The sequence below is a fragment of the Odontesthes bonariensis genome, chromosome 2 (genome assembly GCF_027942865.1).
Source record: "Odontesthes bonariensis isolate fOdoBon6 chromosome 2, fOdoBon6.hap1, whole genome shotgun sequence".
NCBI classification, from domain to species: Eukaryota; Metazoa; Chordata; class Actinopteri; order Atheriniformes; family Atherinopsidae; genus Odontesthes; species Odontesthes bonariensis.
Genome location: NC_134507.1, coordinates 4,294,720 through 4,320,969, shown reverse-complemented (window position 1 = coordinate 4,320,969; position 26,250 = coordinate 4,294,720). Strand labels below are relative to the sequence as shown.

The following is a 26,250-nucleotide window of genomic DNA, read 5'->3' as shown; positions in this document are numbered from 1 at the left end:
ATTTGTCTTAGCTCTGGCCCATTTGTCTGTGACCTGCGATGTGAGAATGTGGCCTTTAAATCTTGTAGTGTGATCGAGGCAGCTGCAGTATTTAAAATTTGGGAGCGATGATTCGGAAAACCTGAAACCGTTTTTTGTCATGTCTCATAAACAGAGAGTGTATATGCTAAAGAAAATGTTGCTGCTCAAAAAAGTTGTGCTCGTGTAAGCAAAATGTACTTTTGGCAGCGTCCAGAGAGAAGATAATAAAGGAAACATTATTATTACTGATGGAATTGTTCTGTGGTTAAATTTAGACTTTAAAGAGCAGGGAGTGAGCTCTGTAAAGTTATCGCTCGATGGTAATTGTTGTGTGAATATGTGAATTTGCACTAGCTGGGTGTGCGTGATTTGTTTGTGCGGAGGTATATTTGGGTTCATGTGTGCGTAATACATGCTGTGTATTTGTGTGTTTGTGCTGCCTGGCTGTGTATGGCGTTGCCAGGCCATATGGAGTACTGTCTGGGGAGCACACTACCCACTTAGCTCTGCTGTTGGCTCTGGTGCTCTCTCCATCTGTCCCTTCTATCTCTCTCTCTCATCCCTTCTTCCGTTGCGTCCCTTTTACTTCTTATCTTTATTTTTTGCTCTTTTATTCCTTTTTTTCTTAGAGCTTGATTTCATTTCACAATCCCTTCTTCTGTACTCATAGTTTCCGGTTTTTGTTTGATTTCAGAGCATGGAGCACGGATAGCACGTTAGCATGGATGCTCTAGCATTAGCATTGTGTGTGACAAAGCCAAGTGTCTCCTCATCGTTCTCATTCTCACACTTTTCTTTTATGTTTGCGATCCTCCACTGTTGCAGTGCATTTTGAATGATGATTACCTCAAAGTGCAGACCTTGACCAACACCACAGAGATACACACCTTCCCAATGTGCCTTAGGGTGCTGTGGATATATTTATCCAAAGGCGGGAGCGGGGAGCCAATAATCAGTTAAAGGACTACTGGCGGATCTGTTGTTGTTCTCTCATTGACTTTCAGCGAGTGCACGTTGCATGTTTTGAGCTGCTGTGTTTCACCCTAACCTCTCTCCACACACCAGATGAAACACTGGGTGTCCAACAAGTTCCAGGAAACTCCAGATACCTTTAGAGGCCACCTTAAAATTGTAAAATGGCTTTTAAAATGTAATATTTGGTTCTTTGTAATCCTACTTCCTTTCTAAAAAAAAACAGGGATTTTTAGCACATTAATATGAAAGACTGAGTGCTGGTAACGCATACTTCCTTTGCTATGTGTGCAAGATATAGTGACATCTGGAGGTATCAGCTGCACATTACAACCTCAGCCTCTCTTACTTGAGCTGCAAAAAATGCAAAGTCCTCTACATGTCCACATTTACATGCATCATCATTTCAAATGGGTTTTTATCAGAGATGCACAATTATATCAGCCTAATATCATTATCAGCTGATATTCAGCTTTTTGGCTGCAACTGGCCAATCAGCAAATAGAATAATTGAATAATAATCGTAATAATATGATATTTATCTGGTGTGTCCCGGTTGTGTCACAGTAACTTCAATCTGAACTGGACAAGATTTAAGTACATTTGATGTTGTTAAGCAATGAAAAGTCATTGAGTTGGTAAAGTCTTTTCTGAAAGATATATACGGATTTATTTTTACACCTTTGATCTTTACTTTTTCTAAAGGATTTTTTTGACACCAGTGACCTTTATTGGAAAGTTTCTTCACAAGAAATGAGGGCAGAGAAAGAGTGGGATGACATGCAGCCCCCCTGCCCCCCCCCCCAGCTGCTCAACTGATCTGCCGAATTATTTGATATTTTAATGTGAACGGTTATAATTAATATTTATAATCCATGATACACTGCATCACTGGCAAATAATTGACAGAATAAATCTGTATCGGCTACCAGCCATCAGCCAAATTATTATCTTTAACACTGGTATCGATGTTTCACAATCAGTGAATCCCCAGGTTTTTTTTTACAGTTACGTTCATTCATACATTTATTCACATGTACATTCATAATGTTTAATCCCAGTAACCAGAAAAAAAAGTCATTTTGTGTTTTGTAGAAACCTACTAGTCATCTGGACGTCTGTAAGTCGTGTCTCACCACATCATATTAGGCACTTTTACACCAAAGTGTTTGAGTAGCTTGCTGAGAGTTGCTGGGAAAACACATAGAACAAGACTCCTTCAAAGGCTGTCTCTTGTGGCATTGACACTGCAAATAGTAACGCCGATGTCAGATGGTAATTGGTAAATTAATCAAAATCCTTTCTGATTCCTTTGTTAATAAGTCCAGGCAGATAGCGGTGCTGCATTCTTATGTCAACCAGTCATCAAACATTTACCTCACCATCAGTTCTGAGAGAACCTGCTCTGATGGAGGCGCTACTAAAGCTCTTAAAAATGGATGTCGTGCATAATGCTGGAGGAAATGGAATCATGAAAAATGTTGACACTGTTGCCTATATTAGTGCTTCATGGAAAATATTTTTTAAAAAAAAGAAGATTTTTAGATCTGTTGACTGGGTAATGTGTGTTCCTGCATTCCAACGGTGCAATTCTCACTTAGTTCCTTCCTCTGCAAAATACATCCCACTGAATATTTTGAGCTCTGACTGCCACTGTTTGACACTCACAAGCTAGATCCCGTACAAGCTGCCTCACTGCGCAGTGTCAGAAGATACGCAAGGTAAATGGTTTGGGAAGTAAACACTTAGCAGTATTCTGAAGACATTTACAGAGGGATTTGTTGATAAATCATTCCTGGCCTGATTTATGTGACATTATATGGCGAAAATCAATGATTTTTAGGCTATGGGCAGTATATTTTGATTTCCTAGGAAATGAAAGCAGATATCCTGAAATACCTCTGTAATTTTCTTTACATTTTGTGTGTGAACAAAATGAAAAAAGAATTTTGCACCTGGCTTTATCATATGTTCAGATTTATCTTCTGGAAATATATGCAAATGTGCACATATTTAATGAGATAATGCCTCATTTGCATAATTAAACATACACATTTCTAAAACTTGTAATACATTTTTTTTTCAGGAATCAACTGAGGAAGTTTCATGGTGATATCTATTATTTTAAAATATTACCCTATTCACCTGTAGTGTCTCGCCTTAAGGTCCACAAGAAAAAAAAAAGTTTATTTGGTCTAATCACCACCGACTTTCACTTTGGCTACAGCAAAAGTCTTTTCACGATTGTGCCACGCTTCATGGCGTTCCAACCAGAACATAAACAAGGAAGTGATAAAAATTTGTTGAAATTACAATGATAAATGTCTAATGATAAAAGATCAACAAGTTCTCGCATCCATCTAACCCTGTAGGTCATTTCTTTCTACATTCAGAGACACTTTCCCTGATAGCAGGATAAACACTGTTTTAAAAGAGCATGGAGGGCACAACAGAGAGAGAGAGGGTGAGAAACAGAGAGAAAAAGCGAGGGAAAGGAGGGAGTGGGTGGAAGAGCAGTCAGACATATACGGAAGGGAAGAGAAGGAAGAGGGGGTAATCAGGAGAAAGTGAAGTACATGAGAGAGATGGTTCGGTTTGTTGAGATGCGTTGTGTATCGTCCATTCATACTGACGTGAATTGAATTTCCACGGTCAGTTTTGGCAAGAGTCATCACCTTTCTTCACGAATGGGGTTTCCCTGAAACCCTAATCTGTTCTTCTCAGCCAGGTTTTTTACAAAAACTTTCCCCTTGCATCTGTTCTCCGGTAACCCGCACACACTGTCAGAAACCAAAAAGAAATGACAGGAAGTGCGGTATCAGGAAGAAATAGGAGGGTAGACAGAGGAAAGGACGGAGTGGGGGAGGTGAGAGTACACTCAGGCGGCTCAGCGTGGTGAGTTCTCTGCACAGGAGATGGGGAGGGCACGGGACAGAGGAGGAACAGCAGAGCTTTGGCACACAGAGAGAAAACGAGTGTGAGAGATTCTCCATGTCCCCGCAGCCATATGGTGAGCAGCCAGACAGCACAGGACATACATGCACTCATGTAGAGGTAAACAGGGAGAGAGAGATCACGGAATTCAGATATTAATTTTCTCTTTGTCTTCCCGGTTTTATTTTTGCTCTGAGGAGCAAAAGTTAAACTAAAACCAATGTTCTTAGTCTCATTAAGTCTTGTTGGGTCTCATTTTTATGGGTCTGTGTAGGGATGGGAATCGAAAACCGGTTCTTGTTGAGAACCGGTTCCCAGTGTTTCAATTCCTTGGAATCGTTTGGCGATTTTGCAAACGATTCCCTTATTGATTCCAGTGGGCGTGAATGACGTCACCACACAGCGTTGCATGGCGTGTCCAGTGCAGCCAGCAGCCAACAGTAAACATGGCGCCCAAGCGGTACAAACGCTCGAAAGTTTGATTACACATCCCTAAAAAAGACGACAACAGGGCAACTTGCAAAGTGAATATTTCACCAAATGGAGGAAATACTACCAACATGCAATAACTATGAATGAATGATTAACGTTGGTGAATCTGAACCCAGCATCGTTAGCAACGTTAGCAACGTTAGCATGTCCTCGGCTAACACTGCAGGTAACTAACAAACACTGCCTATCATGTTAGCACCATTTGCATCATTGTAAAAGCTGCTGTTAGTAACGGTTAAGGTTAAATGAATGCCTTCTCAGGCATTACATTTAGATGAAATCATGAGAGACAGAGCCTGACTGGCTCAGAGCCAGAGGCTGGTGGTACTACCCCCAGTTCACCTCTACCTCCAGCTTCTCCTTTCACCAGAGCAGGAAGAGTTAAATTACCCAGGCCAGGATAGACCAATGTGGACCTCACCGTTGTTGGGTTTGTAAGGTCATGACTCGTGTTACTTCTAAACTAAACAAAGTTGATGCTAATCGACCGGTTTGTTGTCCTTTTTCTCCAAATGAGAATCGATAAGGGAACCGATTAAGAACCGAATCATCAAGCAGAATTGAAAATGGAATTGGAATCGTAAAAATCTTTTCAATTCCCATCCCTAGGTCTGTGTGTCAATACGGAAAAACTCCGTTAGGACCTCTGGTGGGGTTAAACGGGTCATCTCTTATCTGGATGTGTTGAAGATACGCTTAGTAAAACACACGTTTATAAATCATGAACTTCAATGTTAATAATGTAATCAATAATTATGATTACAATGAACTGAATTCCAATTGGCTTGAATTGGACTTTATTATTTAAGTGCCTTGAGATGACATTTGTTGTATTTGGCGCTATATAAATAAAAATGAATTGAATTGAATTGAATGTAGTCACAATTCCTTTTCTGTACAGATGCAAACAAATGTATTTTTGACACACTGTACTGCACAAATGTGTTGTAAACATTGGAATTTATTACAATTTAAAGTTCTACGTTTAAATTCACTCAGATATTATGCCAAAAATGAAGTAGACATTCAAAAAATGTTGGGTTTTAAAGGTATTATCATTTATTTCAGATTTATGGTGTCATTTTTTTTATAGTCCTCCGCGGTAGCTATATTACCGTAGTCTGATTTGAGTAATTTCCACTCTGCTCGTACAGAACGTGTGTATGTTTTCATTGGTAAATGATCTAAAGAGAGAAAACCAAATCTTTTGTGAAACACATGAGCCATCTAAAGTGACAGGCAGTATAACAGAGTCCATGTAAGTCTTTTAGAATGAGAAAAAAAAAGATTTTTTTCAAATCTTTCTCTAAATGCTGCGCAAAACATGCTTGTCAGTACCAGCGAAAAGTGTGCACATTCATTTTGAATGAGTATCTTTTGACTGGTACTGTGTACCGACGAATTCTATTCTAATTTAACTCGCGTGATACTAATTAAGTAATAATCGATTCTGTGGACATTTAGGCAGCGCTCACACTGATGCAATAACCTGGTTTGGCTTTTGGAACTATTGCGACAATCTGTCGATCAGACACATGATTGGTCAGGTGAATTGACTGGCTGGTGCCTGTGCTGCCGGTTGAGAAGCTGAACTTCCATCAACTTTCCACTGCAAGCTATGCTAGAAAAAGAGGCCGGCTCACAGAAAATGAATGGGAACCGAGACCACTGTATTGTTGTAATGTGTGAATCCTGCTGACGTTGAGTACCTCATTTGTATCACATCCTAACTTTTTTTCATTTGTTACGAATTGCAGATAAGTCCTCAAAGTTATCAGAGCTTACTCCCTTTTCACTGGAAGACGATAATTGGAACACAGTTATTGACACAGTTATTAAGTGTTCTTCTAAACGCTGATGATTTCAGTTTTTAAGGATTCGCCGTCTTTATTATTCATACCTGAAAACTATTTATGTGGTGTTGTTTTTGAAAGCAGCTTACACGTATTTGGCTTCAAAACGACATGACTTTGTGTCATTTTGACTTGACCCAACAAGATAGTTTTTTTTTCCGTATCAGGACCATATGTGCCGATGCAGCCTGAAAAAACTTTAATGTTAATGATCCGAATCATCAACGATTTCTATCACCTTGTAAGGTGATAAACTGTTTTCTGCAAATAATAAGGTGTTAAAAAGAGTGTAGGAAGATCTCTTTTGCATTCACACAAAACATCTTTTCTCTAAGTAGACACGAGTACACACACACACACACACACTCACACACACACACACGCACGCACAGCTGCTGCTGCTGCAAACCGGAACCCAGTTTCTAATTCTGGCATGCATTTTACCTTCCATTCAATCTCACAAATAGCATGGGAGGGAGGAAACTTTTTTAATACTCGTCTATTATAGGACACTGAATGAGTTCCAATCAATCTTGTAGATGACTCTACATTAAGATTGTGTGTGTGTGCACAAGATTAAAGACAGTAGTGAGACAAGGTTGCGAGGAGGAAAAGATGGCGCTGACAGCCAGACAGGTCTGAGAATTGGAGCTACTGGTACATTTCACAGCAAAAGTGTGTGGCAGGGGATGGAAGCCACTTTAACAGAATGGGCTGGAAAGCACACAAGACAGAAAAGTTGGAGCCCTAATTTCTTAATGGCTACAAGGTGATTTCATCTGACACTGTCTCATTGTTATTTGATTCATGTCTGCCTGCTTTTTTGAATATCGATCCCGGAACTGGAGGAGTGACTCATACTCAGCCAAAGAGACCTGAGTCACTACAGGAAAATAGCCGAAGCTGGCTCCCGTTCCCAACCTCGTGCCACCCTGCTTTGTGAAAGCCTTGGACCGGAGGAGGCAGTGCCAACACTTGGCTTTACGGCAGTAATGATCCTCAAGGACTTTAGGACTCAGCTATTTCATTGGCCTTCTTTTGGAACACATTAACTGTCTAACATTAACTTTTTTCGAGTTGTGTAAAGTTAACTTAATGTTTTGATGTAAGAGACAGGCTCCGGCAGAGAGGGAGCTCAAAAACTATTTTCGGAGGCACTTGGGGAGATTGGGAAGCAAATTAATTGTGAGGTTGTTAGCAAGAGGTGAGAAAGAGTGGGCACACAATGACGATTCTTGGCTCAAACCTGTGGATATCTTCATTAAAAAGGAATGTTTGCTTAGAATGTGTTGTGGTGCATGTGTGAATAACAGAATCTAGTAAAAGTCCTGCAAAATGGGTCTGCTGCAGAGAGGAGCATCCCCACTGATTAAAGGACATCTTGACATGACCACTGTCATTACTGTCGATGGATCCCAAAAAAAGACCAAACCCCTGATGTGTTAGTCCATCTTTCAGCTCACTCCCTACACATGTGCAGAACTTACCCTGAGTTTTAAATTTCAGATTTTTATAGTGTAGGACAAATATACATGCCATTTATTTCATAAAGTCATTTCACAATCCAGAGTTGAAAACTGTGGCTGTGTGAGAGGACAACGTTTCGGTGGACATGCGTTTTGTGCCGCTCACCAGGACCAGTGTGTCTGTGACAATGTATTTTTCAACATCTAAACCTAACCTTGTACATTAATTCTAACCTTAACCATGTACCTTTAACTCCTAAACCTAAACATTCGTGGTAGGGAGAGAAATATAAAAGTAAGTACTTGCAGAAGTCGAAAAGTGAAAAGACAGCACTTGGACCAGTGGTTCCTCGCTTGAAGGGTGGGGGTTAAATGCCCGACTGGAGACGTATCGGCAATTGTTTTGGTTTGATATGTAAGAACAATCCGAACAAGCCAAAATGGTGAACATCACCCCCATATAGTAGTGGAGTCAAATATACTTTGGTGAATAGATTCCCCTGTAATTGTATGCTTTGACAAGGACAGTGTGGGCTAATTGAGCTGTAGGTGTGATCTCATCATGTATTGCATCCTACAAATCTTCATCTGTTCCCAGTCTGAGCCACCTGAAAAGCTCACTTTACTGACGTAATTTAGAAGATGCTTTCTGCATCTTCTCAGGTATAAAATCCAATAAGTTGTCAGAGATCAGTAATTCCAGAAGAAGAGCTCACTCCATTTTCCTCTTGTGGATGCCATTTTTTAAACCTCCTTGAGGTTTCTCTCTGGATGGGAGAACTACTATTTCTACGGAATTACCTCCGACATCGAAGCCCATATTGCCACCCTCTGGCGACACTACGCAGCATAGTTTAAAGGGATAGTTCGCCTCTTTTGACATGAAGCTGTATGACATCCCATATTAGCAGTATCATTTATTAAATTAGACTTACCCCCTGCTGCGTCCTGTGAGCCGAGTTCCAGCCTCGTTTTGGTGTTGATGAAGGCAGTCCGGTTAGTTGGCTGGGGTTTAAAAAATAAAGCGTTTTGCTTCTCAAAACAATATGCGTTCAAAAGAGTAATACATTACATACATTACATACATACAGACCTTACAATCGCTTGGCGCTATTTTATCTCTCCCTTCGTATCTCTGCGTGCTGTGCAGACCGAGCAGTCCGAGCAGTAAACACCGTAACAGGTGCAACTATCGTCAGGTGGCTGAACGCATTGATATGAAGGGAGAGAAAATAGCGCCAAACGATTGTGAGGTCTGACTTTTTCTGGATGAACGATTTTGTGATGCAAATGTATTACTCTTTTGAACGCATATTGTTTTGAGAAGCAAAACGCTTTATTTTTGTGGCCCCAGCCAACTAGCCGGACTACCTTCGTCAACGCCAAAACGAGGCCGGAACTCGGCTCACAGGACGCAGCAGGGGGTAAGTCTAATTTAATAAATGATATTGCTAATATGAGATGTCATACAGCTCCATGTCAAAAGAGGCGAACTATCCCTTTAATCCCTTCAAATGATTTTGTGGAAACTTGTCCAATTCACCTTTTTTTTCCTTCCGTCTTTTGAAAAGATGGTTTCAGATTTGATTCACTCGTAAGCAGATCCGCTGTTTATTCACCTGTTTCCTTGGGATTCGTTGACAATAAGTGTCTCTTATTCCAGACACGTTGTTGACCTGAAACACGAGAAACCTTTTTTGCCACATTCCTGTATAAAGCTATCCAGAAGCCTGCACGTCAAAGAGTGACAAGTGGCTCACTGAAGTAACTTCGAGTTCAACCCTGGGCTTTCAGTGTCACAAAAGTGATTCACTTCTCACTGGAGTGTATGGCAATGGCAAGATGTATTGCAAATCTAACCTGCACCAGAGCAGGTTATGTTTGAGATGAGCGATCAACACACGAAGAAGCACATGAGACCACTAAATGTGATATCAGCTGCTTGTATTTGCTGAGCCAGATAAACCGAAGATATACTGGATATGTCAAATTGTGACATGACAATTTATGACAATTGTGTTGAAATTCTTTATCACCTATAGCATTGTAATCCTTACCGACAGATAAGATTCAGGAGCCTGGATAAATTGTTGCTGCTTTATCCCTTTTGGAATTTTCCATGTAGCATTTCCAAGTTTCTCACAACCAGGTGTCTAGATTCCCGAAAGCAGTGCAACATATAACCAGGCCACTTCAAAAACCCAGTCATAACCAACATAGTCCATGACAAATGCTACTTGAAAAGCCTATGAATATGTGTGTCTGTGCAGGAGATCGTGGGATTTTGGGAGTAACACAGGCACAATGTGCAGTACAAAACTACAAACTCTGACCTATGTGGTGAGAGGGTGAAAAGGTCAGCCACCTGCCAAAATGCTGTTTTCCAAACCTCCATCAAAATGTAATCACCAGTAAAGTAAAAAGGATTGATGTGCTAAAATGACTTTGCGATTGTTTGTGCATTCTTTTTCACAACAGGAAGATTTTCTATCAGGATTAAATTTGCATGGTGCAAATATGAGCTGCATTTGTGGACGTAAAGCAGATTTAAATTTGAAACCTAAAAACTTGAAAGAATAAAACTATAACAACAATAGCCCTGTGTGCCATCTTGGCTTGGTCGTGCCAGGTAAAGGTCTACATGCTGTCCAGCTTTGAATTAAAGTGCATTGTAGGCACATTGCATCTGTCACCATGCTATGAAGTAAGTCCAGAAGCTACCCCCCTCTGCTCCTCCATCCCTCTTTACTCTTTCCGAATCCATCTCCTTTCTGTCCTCAAACCATCTAAGACTGATCTCATCCCTCTGTGCCACAAAGCACACTGGTGTGCCTCAATCCCTGCTTCAAAATATTCCCCTATACACATTTTTCTCCTAGTTTGTGTCCAAATTCTGTTTTTAGGCAATTCAACAAAATTAAAGAAAGTATAAATGTAATGTAATACGTACAGATATATGAAAACCAAAAAAGAAAAAAAAGGTTTTACTCACTTTTTAACAGATTCATTGTGATGACGGTTATTATCCAATCACATTTACATATCTACCATTAGGATCCTTTATAAAGCCACTTATGAATATGTAACGCGCAGTTATATAGTCTCTCTGCTTGGTACAAAAACGAGATATTTTAGCAAATAGCTAAATTCAGTTTCACAGCAGCTGGGAAGAACTTTTGCCGGCAACATGGAGACTATTGGCCTTTACAACAACGACAGCTTTCAATTATAACCTGGATTTAGTTTTACTTACTTTGGAAACAAGTGAAATGATTGTCTCCCCGTGAATTAAACTTACATCTCAGTATCAGCCGAAATTAGCAATCTCTCTCTCTCTTTCTTTTCTTTTTTTTTTTTTTTGCCGTATATGTGTGTTGTGTATGTCTCCCAATTTAATTTACATTCTCATGGACAAAACTTTGCTTCCTCTTTGTGTATGGAGTCAGAGTGCAGAGCTTATTAGTGCTGCACGGCATAATTACGATGCACTTTATGTTAATGCTGTTTTCAGCTTTGAATCATGGGTGCCTTGTTTGAAATATGCATATATGCACCCACATATACACACTCGACGGGTGCGTTTTCAAGCAAGCGAAGGCAATGAACATTTTAGATGGGAAAGTGAAGTGAGTGTGTTTGTGTAAGAAAGTGAAGCTTTTATTCTCACTTTGCTTTAACCTTGTGCCTGCATTTGAATAAAGATACTTTCTGGATTTTCTTAATGAGCTCGCTAACTGTCTCCAGCTCAATGTGCATTTCCCTCTGATCTTTCCCTTCATGTCTTTTGCTTTTTTTTCCACCTCCCCTTCTCTCCATCCTCCACCTTGTCCTGTTCTCATTACAATCTGCCATCCCACGCTCCATCCATACGTTTCCCGACTCTGTTTCATGTGATAGAGATTTTTGTTCTCTCCAACGATGGTTTGTTGTGGTTGACTGATTTGTGGAGAGATACTTGATGTATTTCCTACTCCCTTCGCTTTTTGCTTCAGCGCTATTGTGTCCTACTTGTACACATTTGCACAACTTTGTTCAGTGGTGTTGGGTGATAATAAGCATGAAAATGAGCTCTATAACTTTGTTTAGCAAAAGTTGGTTGGAGTTTTCCACATTGAGTCATGGCATAGAGAGTCAACAGACCTTTTCACAGCACATAATTTGACTTCTTGTGGAGGGAAAAACACTGGCGAGGCTAATTTGCTAAACAAAGATTCAGTTTGTGAAAGAGTCCCAGTAAGCAGGGATTCTGTTTATGTGACACTTGATGGTTGGTCCACCCAAAACTGGGATTTTGAAATACATGTAAACATATTTCTCCAATGTAAATCAGACAAAATCAAGCTTGTGAAAGCCAGATTAACATAACCAGATAATGGGGTTGGGAGTCTAATTAGTCCTGCATGTGTGTGCCCAACAAGATTCAAACTGACCTTGGCCTTCTGTGCATGCTCAGCAGCTGTTGTCCAACACACAGAAGAGGAAGCTGCTAACCACAAAGACTGACCACAAGGAACAGCATGCATTTAAAAAACAAAACGTTATAGTACTAGGGCTGGGCGAGTTAACTCGTTATTATCGCGTTAACGCATTAATTATTTAACGCCGATAAATATTTGATCGTGCATTAAGGCATGTTTTATTTTTTTATAAGAAATAAAATTTTATATTTAAAAAAAAAAAAAATGTTTAGGGCTTTTGTGCCTTTAATGGATAGGAAAGTTCAGAGAGACAGGAAGCAGGAGGCCGAGAGAGGGGGAACGACACGCAGGACAGGGCCGCCTGATGCGGGACTCGAACTGGGGCCAGCAGCAGCGAGGACTATAGCCTCTTGTCCGCTGTACCCACTACACCACAAACCAGCCGTTTTATTATTTATTTTATTATGTAAAAGTCTGTTGCTCACAGGCTTTTATTCTGTAAAAGTCTGTTGCTGTCTGCTGTGGAACAGGAAAAGAAAGTAATCGGCGGATCCACCAAACCTGGAGAAGGGTACGGAACTTTTACTCGGCCATTTTCATTTTAAAGTTCTTCCAGACGGCGGAGTTGACAGAACCAAAGTCATCTGTAAACACTGCCAAGTTGAATTGTCTTCTCAGCGTAGTAGTTCCAGTCTAAAATATCACTTAAAGGCAAAACACACAACTGATAGCAGCAAGTCATTCAAGGAAACAGACAGTGGAGCGAGGCTTCTACATAAAAACTACAGAAAGATGCTGATGTTAAAAGTGTGTTTGCACAACAAATGTTATGGCACTTTCATTCATATGGCAGCACATTTGAAATAAAACTAAATGCTAAAAGCTATACACTACTTTTGAATTCATTTTTGGATTTTGCGTACAAATGCGATTAATCGTGATTAATCAGGGAAATCATGTGATTAATTAGATTAAAATTTTAATTGTTGCCCAGCCCTAATTACTACATGTCAACTCACAGTCACTAAAAGTATTTCCAGGCCGCTATACTCTTTGAATCTTGATTATATCACTGCAACAACATCGGGCAAAGTCACTATTCAGGTAACTTGCAGACATGCAGGGATTTTGGCTATACTTTTGTCAATGGATTTATTCCCTTCCTACGCATGTACACGGGAACAGAAGAGAGTCAACCGATTGGCCCAGTTGAGTTAAGAAGGTAGCTCAACTTCAATTCATTCGTAAATGTAAAATACCTGAATTAAGTGAACAGGGATTTTGATGTCACCATAAATCATCACCAGACTAAAAGATACCATAAGCCATTTGCTAGCATGTTGTTATTAAGAAAGTTGCATTATACAAAGACATTTGACTTCCCATCCTATTTAAAAAGTAAATGAATAGACCAGTTGGATGAAGACTAGCTCACTAATGTGTACTTTATATGTTCACTGAGAGTTTCATCTTACAGACAAAAGTGATATCCGAGCAGGAAAGTTGAAGAATCCTAGAGAGCTTTGGAAATAATTAAAGAACTCGATGAACCCAATCAAAGTATGACATTGTGGAAGGAGCAAAATGAGATGAAGTACAGATGAGCAAATGCTCTGAGCACCTCCGTGCATTTAACGCTGAGTATAGTTACATCCAGCCAACACAGATTTATTAAGTCTAATACCAGTAGAAGCTATTTTGGATTAAAGCCACCTGACATCAACAGTACCGCCTTTCAGAAAACAGTAGTCAATAGTCCTAATAAAATAAATAACTAAACAGCAAGCAAGCCCTGTAGTGGATGTAGTCTAACTGTATTAGCAGCTGAACAGAGTTGAGGGCTAAGACGTGCTCTGTGAGAAGCATGGATCAGGAAGTGAGCCCCGCGGTGCTGCAGCAGCAGGTCACCTCATTGTGACCTTATTGCTCTCAGGAAGCGTGTGTCTGTGTGTGAGTGTGTGTTCACTTTACATCATCAACGGCAGCTTTCCACCAGTGTGAGTTAGTTTGTGTGTATGTCAATGCATTTCATTACTTTATTTAGGTGTGTGTGTGTGTGTGTGTGTGTGTTTGTATGTTTGTGTGAGGGCAGGTGTTAACATTTCCGGAGATGGGTTACGTTTCACCCACCGGGTCCCTGGTGTGTCTGAAAGGTGTATTTAGAGGATCGGTTTGTCCTGTTACATCCAAAGGAACAATTGTGAAAACTTGAGCAAACACTTGGATGATGGACTTCCCTTTTTCTGGCCTCTGCTGCTGGGATTTGTAGTTTTTATTTGCTGAGCTGATGGGGGAGGAGGCTGCATCGCTGACCTCCAGTCTGTAAGTACTGCACAGCATGCAGCTCCAACAAGGGCACTGTAACTCTGAGGTGCTATGATTCTCATTTTATACACACCAGTGCTTTTATGCACTATAAAAAGGAAGTTGTGCATCTAGTAAAGTATACACTGCTTATGCAACGTCTAAACAGTTACTGATATGAATTATCCTGCTCTGTTAGATGGTTAGTATCAGGGCTTTACTTTGTCCCTCCATCCTTTCCTTTTCTTTTCTTCTAGCTTATCCTATTTTCTTATGTATTTTATAACTTCACTCCTCCCATACCTTCCTCTTTATAAGTCCTTGTCTTTCCCTTTACTCTTTCCTCTCTTCATTCTTTTCTTTCTATTGTAACTCCTCCCTGAAAAACTTACATTGCTCTGTTTTCCTTTTCTTTTCTCTCCTTATCCTTGTTTGTCATCCCTTCATCTTTTCCACCTCTCATCTTATTTCTCCTATGCGTTTTCTCACCTTTCCCTCCCTTTTCTCGTTTCCTCCTCCCTATCAACCCTCCTCTCTATATGAGGTGAGGTCTATGTCACTTACTCTTGTCCTCCTCGTATTCTGTCTATTCTTCCTTCATCGTTTCTTCTGTAATTCTTTCCCCCAGTGATATCCATTCTCCTTCGTCCACTGTTCTGATTTCCTTTTAATCTTCCACTGCTTTCCCTTCCATCCTCCTCCATGATCTATTTTCCCGTTTTTGCTCTTATAAAGCACCGTGACGACATTATTGCCAAATCATAGCATTGAAAAAATCGCAGACTTTTTCAAAGCCCCCACACAAAATGACTAAAAACTAGTGATTAAAGACTGAATACAGCTGAATGAAGGAAGTATAAGCACAGAGACAATTCCCTGGCATATTAGGAAGGTCAGTATTGTATTGCATTGTCATTTTAGTCACCTCAGTTCAGCAGATGAGTTGAATATGTCTGATTTGGCCCAGGGCTTTTTCTTTTTTTTTGGTGACATGTTTTAAAATCTCTTTCTTCTCCCACCATTTCCTGTTGCCATCGCCTGTATTTTCTATTCCTTCCCTCATTTCACTTGTCCAAACACCAAAGTCTTCCCTCTCTCTTTCCTGTCCCTCTGTATCTTAACATCTTCATCTTAACAAGGTGTTGAAAAAAGTTCAATTATTGTGTTCATTTAAAACATGAATATTTAGTCTGGCTGAAACCACGATTTTTTTCTTCATCCAGTCAGACTAACACACCTAGATCATGCGGTTGAATGTATACGTTCAGTTAGACTGAAAACTGGTCAAGATGCTCTGCACATGCTCCGTAGTTCCTGTCCTCGGCGTGGACCCAGAAGCGACAGAACAAGCCGATGCACAGAAGAGGTTAACCTTGTAGCACCCAAGCATATGAATAATCACTGAAAGAAATCATTTAGGCTCTTCTTGCATCTTTTTGGGTGGGAATAAACCAATATTTTTGGAATTTTTGGAATTGGGCTATTTTTGATCATTTTAGGCAATGTTGCATATTTGCATCTGTGGGCTTTCCTGATTAATTTTGTTCACAAAACCAAGTCATTCTCTGCAGATCGTTTGGCAAAAAAGGTTTTAGTGAAAGTTCACCAGTAACTGCTGCTACCACAATAAAATGTATATAATAAACCTTTATTGAACATTCTTAATACAAAGTGCGGAACGCAACCATCATAAACTTTCCATTCAACAACAAATCAAACAGATTTCACAGATCTTTGTTGTGAAAAAGTGAAGCACATATAAAATGCAAAAAATGTAATGTAAATAAAAATGTGCACATGAAGCTAATAAAAAAATGCAAAAAAATAATCATAATAATACAATTTGGAGAGCTGACCTCCCATTGCCGCTGTGAAAGGTGGACAAAGCAGACCACACCAAACGAGAGCAGAACCAACTAGAACAGACCACCGCAAAGCAGAGTGTAATTCACTGAGCCAAGAAAATGATTGCTGTGACCACTGTCGGCACATAAAATGTAATGTAAAAAAATATTACACATGAATTTAAATAATGTATGTAAATTTAAAAAAATCAAATAATGTAATGTGAATAAAAATATAAATAAAAATATAACGTAAATAAATAATGTAAATAAATAAAAAGCGTGTTGCATATCTGCAACTGTGGGTGCTACAAGGTTAAAAAGCTTTCCAACTCACCACTCAAAATGGTACCAATATGCCACTTGCTCAACAGTTGTTTTGGTTTGTGATGTAATAGGTGAACCAAATAGGCCCGATACTACATGCGTAGCGTTGTGACGTCGGATGTATTTCAGTCAACAAAAGGATTTTCCGGCCATGTTTGAATTCTGGTACAAGCACAGTAGTTCAGTTGCCTTACCTAGATGAGCCATAACCAGGACTCGAGCATAACTCTGCATGTAAACAGACTGACTGTTCCTCTCCAGATTTCTACATGTATTCCTTGTCTCCCTCTGCCTTTCTACATTTTTTCTGTCTTCCTCCAGTAACTTGTCTGCCTCTTCTTCCACTTTTTTTCCCTGCTCCCACACTTCCTCTCGACTTTTATATATAATTGTTGCTGTTCTTAGTGGTTTTTCTATATTGTACGTAATTTAAATGATTTTTAATGCATATATATGGTATATGTTGGTGTCCAGTCATTGTTATTGGATTTAGTCTCATCCTAGTTTCATCAGATATAAAGTCCTATCCTCTTCTGCTTCTCAGCCCATCAATTCTTCAGTCTTTGGTCTGCTTCCCCCTCGATTTGCTCTCTTCTCAATCTCCACAGTGTGAAATCTAATTAATCAGCATACTGTAACGCCAGATAAAACCAATACTCTTCCCTCTCTTTCTCATATTGATTTCAAGTGTTTCTCGTGTAGGTTAAGTAGCCTGAAACAATAGCACACAAAGAAAAAGTTGCACTGCACCAACACACAAGAACAGTGCAGGGAGCAGTGATATCGACTGAACTAAATGTAACGATTGTCTCCCTGTTGTTTCAGCTCAACTCTCCTTCACTTTATTTATTATTTATCCAATAAAAAAATAGTTTTTCATCTAATCTCTTTCTTTATTGTATCGTATTGCTCTTTAACTTGAATTCGCAGCTATTCACAATTCATGGAATTACAATAGATAGCTGGAACGAAATGGTTCAAAAGATCAATACGAAGTCACATTTTTTTTCCTCCTGTCTTTACCGCAATAAACATATAGAACTCATACTCAGCAAGATGTTCATGTCATTGATTTCTCGAAGTTTTCACCAAAGGTTCGTAGTTTTAGAGGAATCACACGGGTCATTAAAAAGATAAATGATTGAAAAACTGCATTCGCCAAACTGACGTTCCCTAAAATAAAAAGGCTCAGGTCCAAAGAGTTGTTTTCAGAGTGCCTAGGCCACACAAGTAGGAAGACCTATGCAAAATGTTCACTCCAGCGTTTGGGGTTGAGCTGTAGCTGCAATCTCTGCTCCATCTGGTGGAGAAGGTTGAAGCCAACAGCAGGGTTGGAGACGCCCAGGTGAAATGAAAACTAATGTTTCTGCATGTTTCTGTACGACAAATAACTGCATTCTTATTGCAAGTACATTAAAGCCCTCGGAAACCCATAGAGTGTTTGTCATCACAGCACCTGTTCAACAAGATATAACATGTAGAAAAGCAATGTCATTGACTGCTGTTTAGGGATGGGAATTGAAAACCGGTTCTTGTTGAGAACCGGTTCCCAGTGTTTCAATTCCTTGGAATCGTTTGGCGATTTTGCAAACGATACCCTTATCGATTCCAGTGGGCGCAAATGACGTCACCACGCAACCTTGGGTGGCGAGTCCAGTGCAGCCAGCAGCCAACAGTAAACATGGCGCCCAAGCGGTACAAACGCTCGAAAGTTTGATTACACATCCCTAAAAACAACAGGGCAACTTGCAACGTTTTCGATCCGCTCCGGAGTAACGTTGGTGAATCTGAACCCAGCATCGTTAGCAACGTTAGCATGTCCTCGGCTAACACTGCAGGTAACTAACTAACTAACTAACTAACTAACTAACTAACTAACTAACACTGCCTATCATGTTAGCACCATTTGCCTCATTGTAAAAGCTGCTGTTAGTAACGGTTAAGGTTAAATGAATGCCTTCTTAGGCATTACATTTAGATGAAATCATGAGAGACAGAGCCTGACTGGCTCAGAGCCAGAGGCTGGTGGTACTACCCCCAGTTCACCTCTACCTCCAGCTTCTCCTTTCACCAGAGCAGGAAGAGTTAAATTACCCAGGCCATGATAGACCAATGTGGACCTCACCGTTGTTGGGTTTGTAAGGACATGACTCGTGTTACTTCTAAACTAAACAAAGTTGATGCTAATCGATTTGTTGTCCTTTTTCTCCAAATGAGAATCGATAAGGGAACCGACAAAGAACCGAATCGTTAAGCAGAATCGAAAATGGAATTGGAATCGTAAAAATCTTATCAATTCCCATCCCTACTGCTGTTGTGTGACCTGGCTTGCAGTTGGAAGTTGTGTTTGTGGTGCGTTCATGTGTCATGTTTGTTCAGACACCAGTGACACAAGGAGAGCGACCAGGGGTAGCTGCTGGCTCTTCATGTCAGTTTGCTGCATAGGAGCACTAGGTTTGAACTCGCCATCGTGTGAGATATTTGTGGTCACGTGAATAAAGGTGCAAAGTTATTGTGAAACCTCCCGAGCAGAGCTGCCACTGCTGCATTATGTTGCTAACTGGTGTTGCAGAATCTTACTCCATGGATGCATTGATGCTCCACTTCTTTCTCTGCTGCACCTTGGAAGTTTAGCTGTAATTTTAAGTTGGCTCTTTAGCATTTATTAAAAAGTAGAGACGTCGGGGCGGTCTGTGGCGTAGTGGGTACAGCAGACGCCCCATGTACAGAGGCTATAGTCCTCGCTGCAGCTCCCGCATCGGACGGCCCTTTGCTGCGTGTTATTCACCCTCTCTCTGCCCCCTGCTTCCTGTCTCTCTCCACTGTCCTATGCAATAAAGGCATAAAAAGCCCAAAAATTTATTTAAAAAAAAAAAAAGTAGAGACGTCTTCAGGAATTTGTTTCAGTTGTTTTTCTTTTATGTTAAGCGAGTTTTGACGATTTTGTGGAAGTGGAAACAGTTCCATTGTTCATGTGATCGGCTGTGTGAGTATATGTTAGAACTTACACACTATACTTGCTTCCATCTAATGCCTCAATTCCAGTTTTTGAAAAAAAAATGAAGAATGTGGGCTGTTTTCCAATATGAAACCACCTTCATGCTCTCACCCCGTTTTCTTTTTATTCCAGAGGCATCCAGCAGCAGCTGTCCAGCTACAGGGAGACGGTGATCCGGCAGGCCACGGCGGCAGCGGGCTCGGCCGTTCATCGGGACGATGCACCAACCTGTGGCATCTGCCACAAGACCAAATTCGCAGATGGTTGTGGGAACCTGTGTTCTTATTGCCAGACAAAGTTTTGCGCTCGCTGTGGGGGGCGAGTGTCCCTGCGATCCAACACGGTAAGATGACTTTTTCTGATGATGCTTTGCTCTGATTTGCGTTCTGTGAAAACCACTGTGATGCCGAATGATTCAAGTTCGTATTTTTCTCACCAAAACAACTTACATAAAAAAATGTATTGATCACAGACTGCATTTTACTGCATAAAACACATGGTAATGGATCAGCGTCATTTAGGGGTAAGGTTTTAGATTACAATCTAGTGAACAGCTGCCATTTAATATGGAAGCCCAGAGCGGACGTGATACGTAAACTTTTTTTAATGATTTTCTTGAGATAACGAGATAATTATGTCGTTATCTCGAAAAAACAATGATCGTTTTCTCGAGATAATGAGTTAATTTACCGATGTTTTTCGAGGCCACTTTTTCTCCCCAGTCTGCCCCTGTTTATATGTGTGTATATGTATTTATATGTATTTCTGGCAAAGGTGTACCCATTTTTACCCCCCTTTCATTGAAAACTGAATAAATTAGCCTATGAATCAAACATGGAATGTGGAGCGTTTGCGGAACAATTCTGCTTGTGAAAATGCGCAAAGCAAATCCCACTGGTGTGACAAGCATTTCAAAAACGATCATTATTTTCTCGAGATAACGACATAATTATCTCGTTATCTCGAGAAAACCATCAAAAAAAAGTTTATGCGTACCATGTCCGCTCTGGGCTTCCGTACTTTAACGCTCCTTTTCCAAGCATATAGGCGAAACAATAGTTGAAATTAAGAAATTCTTCCTCTAAAGGAAATATTTGGTTGGTTTACTATGGGATACACTGGAAACATGACAGTAAGGACCTATGCCGTATGTAGATAAGAAGCACTTATTTTGAACAAACAGAAACACAACAGTTCATCGCTACAGGTGATTGCACACTAATTGAATCATATCCATCCATCCATCCATTTTCTATACCCCCTTAATCCAACTCATGGGGGCGCTGGAGCCTATCCCAGCTGTCGTTGGGTGAGAGGTGGATTACACCCTGGACAGGTCGCCAGTCCATCAGAAAGGCTCTTGCTGTGAGGTGACGGTGCTAACCACCACACCACCGTGCAGCCCATGGAATCATATGTACAATGAATAACAGAATGAACTTATTTTGATAAATCCCCCAAATCCTTCACACTTGTCTGTTGAACAAATACTTAGTCTGCACTCACAGACACACATTAGAAACTGTCAAGAAAAACAAAAAACACCAACAAATTCACTAAATATAGACATTTTATAGTGAGATAATTGCATATGCAGATGGCTGACATTAACGGAAACATACGTAGTAAACTTCTTAATGTGGGGTCTCTTTTTGTATTCATGCATAGAGGAAAAATAATCTATCCATCATTAAATCTTTCAGATGGTTACTAAGAAATCTAAGTGGAAATACTGTCAAATTTTGAGAGGAGCAAGAGGAGGACGAAACAGCTGGACTGATCAGGAAATTCAAACCAGCTTTTTAAGTTGGCGCCTCCTGAGTCAAATACCAGAACATTAGAAATGCAGTGTTCCTTTCAAAAATGTAATAGGAATACAACAAATAAAAGCAGAAATACAAAAGTGTACCCATGGGAAAAAAAATAAAAAATTTGTGTAGTCACACAGGTTCATGGAACCCAAATCTGCATTCAGCTCACTGAATGTACATGCAGCTGTTCACAAAATCATTTTACTGTACATCAGACTAGGCCTCAGATGTTGGAACTCAGGTGGAGGTGATGAGCCGTGGCTCGTGTGTGTGTTTATATGTCTTTACAGTGTGCTTTAGATGCGATCAAATTCACTATATACAAGAACTGCATCTGTTTGTGTGTGTGGGCATACGAGCTGTGCCCACATGTGTGTCAATAAGTATGTGACCCAGGCAAGGGCTGGTAAAGGTTAATTGGGCATTAGACTGAGTTGTGGACAGAGGGGGTGTTCTCAAACTCTGTCTCGGTCTCCCAGGGGTCCGGAGGTGCCCTATACACTCACAGCGGGATGTGTGTGTGTGTTTGTGTGTGTGTATTTCACAGCTGAGAGGGGCGAGTCATCCTCTGAAATTAGTGACGTCCTGTCTCTAACCCCTCTTCCCCTCCCCTACATTGCCGGTTTGGCATTTAATGACCTCACACATGCACAAATACACACACACACACTTAAAAGTACATCCTAATTAGTTACTGGCTCATGCGGGGAAGGTTCTTTTGTGTGTTCTAGGTGGTGAGTTAAGTGGGAGAAGGTCTTTGAAAAGTGATTCAGCAAATGAACCAACAAACGAGCTTGGTGATATTTCAAAGTTATTTTGAATAATACATTCATAGGGTACTACAGTTAGACAAGTTGAGACTTATTTATTTCTCACTAAGATGCTTTGATAATTACTTAATGGCTGTGGAAACACTTATGCCATATATATGGATATGGAAAGTTGGGATGAATAACAATGGAATTATTATTAGAAAATTATACAGTCTCAAAATGAATCACACAAAGAAAACACTAAACATATTCCCCAATTGATCATTGGCCATGCATATAATCAATAACTGTTTCATTGTTGAAAATAAACAACAACCGAATTTCTTTTCTTGATCACTGACACTTCATGTTTGCATAAAAGCAAAATAAATTTTTAATTAGAGGAGCAAATACACAAATTACAGCGTACCTTGCGGGTCAGGAACCCATCTGACTTAAAGGGACATGGAGCATGAATTAGATGATTACTTTGTTTTACCAGCACTGTAAAGTTTGCCATCGCATATCAGAGTACAGTAAAACTAGAGGTGGTTGTCACTGGAGTTTTAAATAGGACCAAAAATAGAATCTATTTATCAGCTGGAGGATATCAGTTATTTATATATAATAAAACAAAGCTATGTTTTATAATGCCAGAGATAATTGGGCAGGAGATGGAGACTAAATCAAGAGTGAAATAAAGGATGAATTATAGGATTGGAAAACAAGTTCCCAGCCTTCTCAGGCTTTTTGGTCTCTGCCAGGTCCCTGTATATGAGGGTTCTGAATTTCTGAATTATGTCACAGTAAAGACATTAGTAACTTAGTAACTTAGTAACACAAATTTCCACAAAAAGTTATAATATAAACCACATATTTCTGAAAATTGTTAGATGATAGATGAGGGAAAAAAATTCTAACATAACAAAGAAAACTGCAGCATTTTATCTGGGAATTTGACAAGCTGTTGGAAACATGTAGTAATTACAATTTTTTGCAGCAGGTAACAGCTGCATACCCGGAGCATATGACCACAAAAACTGCAGTTCCCTGTGCATGTTCTACATGCTAGTTTATGAACTTTATATTCTGAAAATGAACATTTCAAAACATCTAACAACAGCTAAATGATTTGAAAGTACTTAAAGCTGTCTCATCATATATATATACAAGGGCTGGGCAACAATTAAAATTTTTAATCTAATTAATCACATGATTTCCCTGATGTATCACGATTAATCGCATTTGTATCCAAAAATGAATTCAAAAGTAATGTATAGCCTTTAGCATTTAGTTTTATTTTAAATGTGCTGCCATATGAATGAAAGTGCCATAACATTTGTTGTGCAAACACACTTTTAACATCAGCATCTTTCTGTAGTTTTTATGTAGAAGCCTCGCTCCACTGTCTGTTTCCTTGAATGACTTGCTGCTATCAGTTGTGTGTTTTGCCTTTAAGTGATATTTTAGACTGGAACTACTACGCTGAGAAGACAATTCAACTTGGCAGTGTTTACAGATGACTTTGGTTCTGTCGACTCCGCCGTCTGGAAGAACTTTAAAATGAAAATGGCCGAGTAAAAGTTCCGTACCCTTCTCCAGGTTTGGTGGATCCGCCGATTACTTTCTTTTCCTGTTCCGCAGCAGACAGCAACAGACTTTTACAATAATAAAAGAAATAATAAAACCTGCGCTAATGCGCGATTAAATATTTGTCAGAGTTAAATAATCAATGAGTTAACGCGATAATAACGAGTTAACTCGCCCAGCCCTGATATATTTATATAAATGTGCTACCTTTCCAAAGATAAGATTAAATAATTAATGCCATTAGATCTATGTATCAAGTGGTCAAATTAATGTAAAGGATGGCTTTAGGAGCAAGCAAAACAAGTTCTGGATTATGCTTCCCAACCCCTATAAAGCTTACCGTACTGTTTAACACAGTGTATTGGGTTAATTCCATAAATTTATTGCATGAATTTGGAGGGAACTGTCTGTAATAATTTCTTGTGATTCCCAGATCCTGTTTAGAAATGAAATGTCACACTGAGGTGTTATTTTCAGTGTTGTCGGCTCTTGTGAGAGAAACAAGTAATCAGAAAAATCCGAATAAGCCCAAAATAAGCAACTGGGCTCTAAAGAACAGAAGCCCAAAAACCATGTGGCCTACGACAATGAGGAATATTAGAAAGAATAGTTGAATGAACAAAAATATCCAACTCCAATCCTCTGTCAGGTGTGCATTTAAATTTTTAAAAGTAGCTAAACAATTGCAACCACTTATGATCCTCTTTGACTTGTATTTGATTTGATCTAAATCTGCATCATGATAACTTAAATATAATAAACATAAATGTACTGGAATACAACTAACACTATCTTCCCCAAAATATGCAGAATGGAAGTAAGCCTGCAAACCATCATTACAGATATATGCACATACATTTATGTAGTCTAAAATTGGCTTCAAGCTTATATCAAGGTAGCTATCTTGAGCTCCTTTATCTGCCTTTTATTTCGTGCAATGCTCATTGACGACAAAAGTCCTGCTCTTTTATGTTAATCATATGTTAATCATCGTGCCTACCAAAATGATATACATGTTATGCCACATTGTATCTTCATGGAACCTGTTCCTGCTGCACCCAGCCCTTAAAATGGGAACACTTGTGGCCACATCCATTCTTTTAACTCACCCCTGGCTGAATTTCATCTGCATTTTGATAACGGAGTCTTCGGTTTTGGTTAAAAAATGTCAGTACAAGATCTCATTTCTATCTGTCCATTTGTCCAAGATGCTCATAATTGTCAGGCTTGGCAATCCCATTTGTTTCCTGTATACGAGTCAAGTGCTTTTCCCAACTAACGCCCCTTTAGTACACTAGCTGCATTAGGTCCTGAGTCTATTTATTGCAATGGGTGATGTGAATAACAGTTTTTGATCGATTCCTTCAGACAACAGTTGCTGAGGAAAACACTGGACCTATTTTAGATCCATCCATCCATCCATCCATTGTCTTCCACTTATCTGAGGTCGGGTCACGAAGGCAACAGGTTCAAGAGAGAAACCCAGGCATCTCTCTGCCCAGCGACGGTCTACAGCTCCTCCTGAGAGATCTTAAGGTCTTCCCAGGCAATAAGGGATATAGAATCCCTTCAGTTGAATGTGCCTGGAAAACCCCCAAAGAGAGATGACCTAGTGAAATCCTAACCAGATGCCTGAACCACCTCAACTGACCAACCTCCTCACCCTAACCCCAAAGCTGAGCCCTGCCACCCTCCAAAGGAAACCCATTTCAGCCGCTTGTGTCCGTGACATAATTCTGTCACTCACCACCCAAATCTCATGACCATAGGTGAGGGTAGGAACAAAGACGGACCAGAGAACTGAAAGCTTCGCCTTCCGGCTCAGCTCCCTCTTGACCACAACGGAGTGGAGCAGCGCCCCTCTGTCTTCCATCTGTCCAGCTCTCGCTCCAACCTGCAATCACTCGTGGCCAAGATGCCAATTTTTACGGTTGAGAACCATGGAAATCTCAGATTTAGAAGAGCTGATCTTCATCCCGGCCTCTTCACACTCAGCTGCAAACTGCTCCAGTGCGAGCTAAAGGTCATAACTCGAAGAAGCCAACAGAATCGCATCATCCTATCCATGAAAATCAGAAACAGGATTACTGACAAGGGGGATCCTTGGGGGAGTCCAACATCAGTTTGACCTGATGCCAAGAATGTGGACACAGCTCTTGCTTTGGTTATACAGGGACTGAATATTTTGCAAAAGCAATTCTGGTGCCCCATACTCCTCCAGCACCCCCCACAGAATCCCTCGGAGAACACGTCGTAAGCCTTTTCCAAGTCTATAAAACACATGCAGACCCTATGGTCAAACTCTCATGATCCCCTCAGTAACTCTGCAAGGGTAAATATTTGGTCCTCCACTGTTCTATGACCTGGGTGAAAACCACACTGCTCCTCTTGGACCCGAGGTTTCTACAATTGGCCGGAGCCTTCCGTTTAACACCCTGGAGTAAACTTTCCCAGGGCTGGAGTAGTGT

The 26,250-nt window shown here is 40.1% G+C and overlaps 1 protein-coding gene across 6 annotated transcripts in view; it reads left to right on the top strand.

Moving 5' to 3' along the window:
* The window catches only part of rims1a (regulating synaptic membrane exocytosis 1a), a 128,881-nt gene that overhangs the window by 12,149 nt on the left and 90,482 nt on the right, over positions 1-26,250 (top strand). For all 6 annotated transcript variants that reach the window (XM_075474569.1, XM_075474576.1, XM_075474563.1 and 3 more), the window contains exon 3: positions 19,762-19,972. In XM_075474569.1, coding sequence (XP_075330684.1) covers positions 19,762-19,972 — 211 coding nt within the window. The remainder of the gene's footprint in view (positions 1-19,761; positions 19,973-26,250) is intronic.